Source organism: Notothenia coriiceps, unplaced genomic scaffold, assembly GCF_000735185.1.
Source record: "Notothenia coriiceps isolate Sejong01 unplaced genomic scaffold, NC01 NC01_scaffold00021972, whole genome shotgun sequence".
NCBI lineage: Eukaryota > Metazoa > Chordata > Actinopteri > Perciformes > Nototheniidae > Notothenia > Notothenia coriiceps.
This window is the reverse complement of record NW_011354673.1, coordinates 1-7,269: the sequence shown is the minus strand read 5'-3', so window position 1 is coordinate 7,269 and position 7,269 is coordinate 1. Positions and strand designations below refer to the sequence as shown.

At 43.3% G+C, this 7,269-nt stretch overlaps 1 protein-coding gene across 1 annotated transcript in view; it reads right to left on the bottom strand.

Annotated features, from left to right (window-relative positions):
* The window catches only part of LOC104953550 (dynein heavy chain 5, axonemal-like), a gene marked incomplete at both ends in the record, with an annotated part of 8,872 nt that extends 1,696 nt beyond the window's left edge, over nt 1-7,176 (bottom strand). The window contains 13 exons of the mRNA XM_010780496.1: nt 1,282-1,458; nt 2,056-2,169; nt 2,391-2,495; nt 2,587-2,754; nt 3,208-3,321; nt 3,400-3,501; nt 4,423-4,557; nt 4,959-5,104; nt 5,561-5,717; nt 5,798-5,956; nt 6,295-6,524; nt 6,626-6,747; nt 7,022-7,176. Coding sequence (XP_010778798.1) covers nt 1,282-1,458; nt 2,056-2,169; nt 2,391-2,495; nt 2,587-2,754; nt 3,208-3,321; nt 3,400-3,501; nt 4,423-4,557; nt 4,959-5,104; nt 5,561-5,717; nt 5,798-5,956; nt 6,295-6,524; nt 6,626-6,747; nt 7,022-7,176 — 1,884 coding nt within the window. The remainder of the gene's footprint in view (nt 1-1,281; nt 1,459-2,055; nt 2,170-2,390; nt 2,496-2,586; nt 2,755-3,207; nt 3,322-3,399; nt 3,502-4,422; nt 4,558-4,958; nt 5,105-5,560; nt 5,718-5,797; nt 5,957-6,294; nt 6,525-6,625; nt 6,748-7,021) is intronic.
* Nucleotides 7,177-7,269: the final 93 nt, after the last annotated feature.

The following is a 7,269-nucleotide window of genomic DNA, read 5'->3' as shown; positions in this document are numbered from 1 at the left end:
ATCACAAGCTCCACTGTTCACAGACGTGTCGGGAAAATGCGCGCTACAATAGCCGTATTTCCCATGCCGTCAAGGCACTTCTGAACTCAAGACAACGGAAGAGGCGCTCTGACTTGGGCTAAGGAAAAGAAGCAGGATGGACGTTGGCCACAGTGGTCCAAAGTCCTCTTTTCAGACGAAAAGCGAAGTTTTGTATTTCATTTGGAAGTCAAGGGGCGCCAGAGTGCTGGGAGAAAGGCGTGGGAGAGTAGCAAAATGCAAGTTGCTTGAAATCCGAGTGTGAAGTTCCCACATGTCAGCGGATGGCTTGTGGGGGAGCCGATGTCAGCTGCTGCGGTGATTGGTCCACTGGTTTCAGTCAAGCCCAGAGTAATGCCCAGCTTGTGTACAAGAGATTTGTAGAGCACCTACATGCTTTTCCGCTCTCCGTCTGCTGAAAAGCTCTATGGAGATGAGGAATTCATTTTCCAGCATGATCTGGCACCTGCCCACAGTGCCAAAACCACCAGTAACTGGTGTACTGACCATGGCATTACTGTCCTCGATTGGCCTGCAAATTCCCCTGACCTGAACCCCATAGAGAATATGTGGGGTATTGTGAAGAAGAAGCTGAAAGACACCAGACCCAACAATGCTAATGAGCTAAAGGCCGCTATTGAAGCATCCTGGGCATCCATAACACCTCAGCAATGCCACAGGCTGATTGCCTCCATGCCACGCCGCATTGATGCAGTAATCCGTGCAAAAGGATTCCCAACCAAGTACTGAGTGCATTAATGGACATTTTCAAATGTTTGATTGTGTTTTGCTGTTATAAATCTTTTTTTTTTACTTGGTCTGAGGAACTATTCTAATTTTTTGAGATAGGATTTTTGAGTTTTCTTAAGCTGTATGCCATAATCAGCAATATTAAAATAATAAAAGGCTTGCAATATTTCAGTTGATTTGTAATGAATCCAGAATGTATGACATTTTTGTTTTTTTAATTGCATTACAGAAAATAAAGAACTTTATCACAATATTCTAATTTTCTGAGACAGTCCTGTATACTAGAGTGTGTTATTTTCATTTCTTTAAGGTAAAAACAAGAATTTCAGTAAAGTTTGGTGGAAAGTTGGACAGTTTTAATCTGTACATATATTTATTTCTTTGACAAGACAGGCCAAATCTTTGAATACATTTAACATAGGAGGATGTGGCTCAGTGCGTTAGTTAACTTTTAGATCAAATAATGTTTTTGGAGGGGAACACGGGCGGAGCTACACAATGTGAAGTACTCACAGGACTGAAGGGGATGAGCCTCTCCTCCATCTCTCTCTTCCACAGCTCCAGCAGCAGGCTGCGGTACTCCTGGTTGAAGGGCCCGGCGTAGGACAGGAAGCCTGCGGACAGAAGTACGTCCCCCACCAGGTGTGTGATCTGCGTCTGAAACCCAGCGCTGCTCTCAGTCCAACGCACCTGAAACACAGCCGGACCAGGAGACAGAGGGATGAAATGATGATGTTTAGATCAGGCATGTCCAAAGTCCAATCACAGATAAAATACGACCCGCAGTAATTGTTGCCTTTGTTTGTGGGCCTTTGAACTGGATTTGATTTATATCTGGACTCTTATCTAAAGCGGAGAGTCTTTTCACCACACACACCGCACACACACACTGATCTTATATGCGTCACTTTCCCCCATGAAATATATCTGACGAAAATGGAAATTGATGTGTGATCTATATTGTATTGCATTTCGGTGACGGAGGAGATTTTCCCAAATTAATTAATTTGTTGAATTCTGCTGAATATTTTTGTTTATTATTTGTCAGACCTGATTCTGACTGGCACCCCACTTTATTCAAAATAGGTCAAAGCCGCTTCCAAGTTTAAGGTATTCCATATACTTGTAGTTCGTCAATGTTATCTGGCTCTCCAGAAGTGAATAAAAGGCTTTCAGAGTTGTTCATGCCTGCCTTATATTTGGTTACATTGCCATTTGAAAAATAAAGATAATTGTGATATCAGTGAAAAAAGTTGGGACACCTTTAGATGGGTGGATGACACTGACCTTCTCCCCCCCCAGCCCCTCGATCAGAGCAGTAGCGTTGGACATCTTGCGGCGGCAGGCCTGGGCGTCCTCCTCCAGGTCCTGCTTCTCCTTCATGGCAGCGTCGTAAAGCGCCTGAAGGTTATGAGAAGTTGTTTGATATTATGTCAGATTAAAGTGGCAAATCTACAAGAAAAAACTCACAAATGTTAAAGAATTGTTTTAAAAGACATTTTGAGGTATGTGTTAATGCTCAAAATAGAGACCACTTGCTGTAGGGCTGAAGTACAACTATGAATCAGCCGTCAATGACAACAAGTCTTCAAATCAAAAGAATATATAGAAGAAGAAGATACCTTCACGGAGTCCAGCTCCCGCTGTTTGGCGTCCAGCTGGTCCTGAGCATTAGTGAATTCAGTCTGAGCGACCACCAGACGAGCCTCCTGCAGAGCCAGGTTAGTCTGAACACAAACAGAGGCATGAGGCGACACAGTAAGATATCTGTGTGTTGTGTTCAGGCTCTGTTCACACTGCCCTCCTTTGTGTGTGTACCTTCAGAGGCAGCACCTCCTTGTTGATGGAGAAGAAGTCTGCCATGGCCTGGGTCCAGGAGCAGAGTCCAGCCACGTTCCCGCAGATCCTCTTGGCTGACTCCAGGTTGTAGTCGTCCATATCCAGGTAGGGAGCAAGCAGCTCCACCACCTCCTCTGTGATGGAGTCCTGCAGCACACACACACACACACACACACACACACACACACACACACACACACACACACACACACACACACACACACACACACACACACACACACACACACACAGTGCAGAAGATTCTAGTATATCCTCACGTTGATCACCAAAATGTAGTAAGCCAAATAAAAGAGTACTATGAAAACACTTGAATATTCTTTGAGATTATAGTTGGGAATGCAAGAAAACTATTTTGTGATATATGTTTTATATTTGAAGGTATAAATAGACATTTAAGATTTTTTTCTGGCAAATCTATGTTTTTTAAATCTCAGAGTATATTACTCAGAGGAAATGTGTGAGTTTAATCTCTGAAATTCATTAATTTCCTTTAAATGACCCCCGTCTCCCAGCTCCGCAATTCATCCATTCATTATTTTGACCTGAGAATCTTCACATGTATAATAATATAAATGAGACCTTGCTGAAGTTGAGCAGCATGCTGAGGAAGGATGAGTTCTGCATCAGCTTCATGGCCTCGGCCCACGAAGGTTTGGGACACGGCCGCTCAGGGTCAGCGCTCACCGTGTCGATCTGGGGGCAAAAAGTCGAAAGAGTGAGATGGATGAGAAAGTGTGTGAGGATATTTCACATCAGACGAGACTCTGAGACCTTTCTCTGGAACAGCAGCAGCACGGCGTCCATGATCCTCATGATGAGGTGAGGAGGCTTCTGCAGCTTCCTCACTGTGGCAATGTCCGCCGGCTTAATGGTCTGTAATGTAGAGAGGTGGTTTCAGGAATATAACATGGCATACCAAAGGACCCTACCAACAGTCCTGCATACTGTAGAGTCAAGACCTACATTTTCAGTCGGTGGCTTTAAGTATGGTTTTATTGTATCATGTTTTACAATTGTTATATGTATATTTATATATACTTTTTATATATGTATTGATGTACAGCACTTTGGTCAACTCTGTTGTTTTTAAATGTGCTATACAGTAAGTAAAGTTGGATTGGATTGAAATAATCTTGCTTCAAATGTATGAATGTACTTAATAATTAAACTGCGTCAAGGATATCATTTTCTTGTCACTTTTATGTTTAAAAGCTCATCGTAAAAAATATTTTTCTAATGCCTAAAACATAATTTTGTGTCACTGTGGTCATTTTGTGTCTGTTTAAGGTATTTTGTATCTCTTTGTTGTTAAATTGTTTGTCTTTGTTGCAATATTTTGGTCATTTTGTGTCACCTTGGAGTCATTCTGAGTCTCCTTTGAGTGTGAGTGTGTGTGTGTGTGTGTGTGTGTGTGTGTGTGTGTGTGTGTGTGTGTGTGTGTATGTGTGTGTGTGTGTGTGTGTGTGTGTGTGTGTGTGTGTGTGTGTGTGTGTGTGTGTAAGTGTGTATGTGTGTGTGTGTGTGTATGTATGTATGTATGTATGTATGTATGTGTGTGTGTGTGTGTGTGTGTGTGTGTGTGTGTGTGTGTGTGTGTGTGTGTGTGTGTGTGTGTGTGTGTGTGTGTGTGTGTGTGTGTGTGTGTGTGTGTGTGTGTGTGTGTGTGTGTGTGTGTGTGTGTGTGTGTGTGTGTGTGTGTGTATGTGTGTGTGTGTGTGTGTGTGTGTGTGTGTGTGTGTGTGTGTGTGTGTGTGTGTGTGTGTGTGTGTGTGTGTGTGTGTGTGTGTGTGTGACCTGTAGTGCATCCTCAGCAGCCTGCAGTGCTGGTTTGGCAGCCTCCAGTTTGGTCTCTGCAGAAGCCTTATCAGCTTCTATCTCGTCGACGATGAGCTGAGCTTTATCCTTCACCTTCTGCACCTGCTGCTTCACCTGAACAGAGAGATTACAATTGGGTTGGTTTTTACTCCACCACAAGCTGACAAACACAAACAACCGTATATTCTATCAGCTAACAAACCACTTCCACATCCAGCAGATCATTCACACAGATTATATCAGGAAACATGGAGACTGAACCAGACATGAACAGCCGCATGAACTATTAACCAATAGCTAAAATATGTTAACAAGCTCACGGTTAAGGGGCTTTACAAAAATACAAACCATAGATAGAGAACCATAAAAGCGTTACATACAAAATAAATCATATAAGAAAATGAAATAAAAACAGATTTCACACATCTTGTTGAGTATACATTATTTAAATAAATCCCACATTCCTCCTGATTTCACATTGTGATGTTTTTCTAAAGTAGTGTGTCTTGTGGGACCTTTTCCGCAGCCTGAGCTTTGGCCATGACCTCCTGCAGGACCTCCTCTGCCCTCTCGGAGGCGACGGCGAGCTCCTGCTCCTTCAGCTGCAGCTCCTCTGAGAGGAGGGACACCGCCTGCTCCGCCTCCATCAGTTTACACAGACCTGCAGGAAACAACAACAACAAACTGAATATTACACTGGTTATTCTTTCACTTATCTATACAAAAAAAAGAGGACCTTTTTTAAATCATCTTGTGTCTAAAGAGTTGGAACTATTTTGCAGATTATTTTATCTGATGTCCTCAAATGTCTTCTTTATTAACCTGTTTATTCATATTTTGAGAACTTCTAATTATTGTCTGAAGGATTAAAGAAACCAGAACATATTCCTATTTAATAGAGTTCAGAGAATTTTACCATTTTTTTGCTCACATTTTTTAATGATCTTTGCAGCGCTATGGCAAAACACAAACAAATATTTCAGTTTACTGTTGACAAAGCCTTGGATATTCTCATTCGAGAAGCTGGAACCAAAAAAAAATAATACTAATATTGACTTTAGAAAATGTATGACGATTAAGCTTATATTATGAGCAAAAGGTAACACGAAAGCCTCACCTGTCTTCATACGCTCTGCGAGTGTGCCAACGTCGGCCATCTTGTGTGCATAGATGACCTTGTAGCTGGAGATGAAGGACAGGTAGGATTTTGGCGTCACAAACGTTTGGCGGCGGAATCGCTCAAAATACTCGGCACACTTCTCGGCCACCAGGTCCTGCAGAGGTTAGAGGTCATGTGATTAGTCAGCTGATGATGATAAATGAAAACACACCTCATCGTCATGGTGAGCGCTACCTGAAAGATGCCCATGGTAACCACTATGCTTCGCTTAACATCCTCCGAGCAGCGCAGATCGTGGTACTGGGACAGGAAGTGATGCGACACGGCCACAAGGGCGTCGCGGGGCCAGCGCTGGAACCAGTCCACGGTGCAGCCTGAGATCAGGCCCGGGAACTATAGAGGGCAACGGACAGAGGTCACTGAAACTTTAACCTGTTCTCTCTTTTCATCCATGACACCTTTCACTCACTATCCCTGCACTGCAGCTCAACAAATAGAACACTTTTGGAACAATACAATACATCACAACAATACTTTGCGCATTTCCGGAGAGTAAAGGAGACAAGGAGAGGAAAGGACGGACAAGGAGACTAGAGATGACAAGGAAAGGAGATTATGAGAGAAGAGGAGACAATGAGAGGAGATGAAAAGACAAGGAGAGAAAATAAGCCAAGGCGATGAGAGATAAGGAAAGAACAATGAAAGGAGAGGAAACAAAGCCCTCTCCTCACCTTTAACGCTCGATTCCGAAACTTTTCCCCGACAGGCGAGAAGCAGAGGACGACGTGGAGGTTGCTCCGCACTCGGGACAGGAAGAAGTCGTACAGGTTCTCGGAGGTCGGAGGTCGGCGGGGGTGCTGCCGCTTCATCACAGGAATCAGATCCTGAGAGATGTCGTCCAGCTCATCACGAGCAAACAGGTTAGAGACTTCACCGCTTGCCAGCACATTGTTCATGTATTCTGGAGAGGAGGGGGGAGGTTAGAAGAGACAGTGACAAATTAAAGTGTACAGGACACCTGAATTTCCCTATGGCGATTAATAATGGTTTATCTTATCTTACCAAGGAAGGCCTCATCTTTTATGTCATTGTCAGTGAAGAGGAAAGTGACTCCTCTTCCTCGCTGACCAGCGATACGATACAAGGTCTTCAGATCCTCCAGCAGGTTACTGCTGCTGTACGACCTTGCAGCATGTACACATATAAATGTCATTTTTTTGTTTCTATCTTAAAAGATAAAATGACCGAAAGAATACTTAGTTCATAAGTATTTTCAACTATGAGATGATTAGACCATTATGGGGTCTATTCAATTCAAACATGATCTATAATGGGATTTTAAAAATATTAACTAATTTATTTACGTATGTTCTGCATGATAAAGAAACGTACTCTTGGTGGATGAACATTTTAAAGACCCATAAATAAACCTGTGCGTGTGTGTCTGTTGCTTCAGACCTGGTCAGTGTGATCTGAAAAGTTTGGTATCCTGCAATGAACGACGCCAGCCTGGTTAGGCTCTGCTTCCCTGACCCCCCCACCCCCACCAGCAGGGCGTTCCCCTGCGGCGTCCGCAGGACCCTCGAGATCCGCATCAGGTGGGTCATCGCGTCCTGCAGACAAAGAGGGGTGGGTTACCATGAAAAAAACACAGTAAGGGCAAAAGTGTAAGGGCAAAAGTGTATTTTTATATATATATATATATA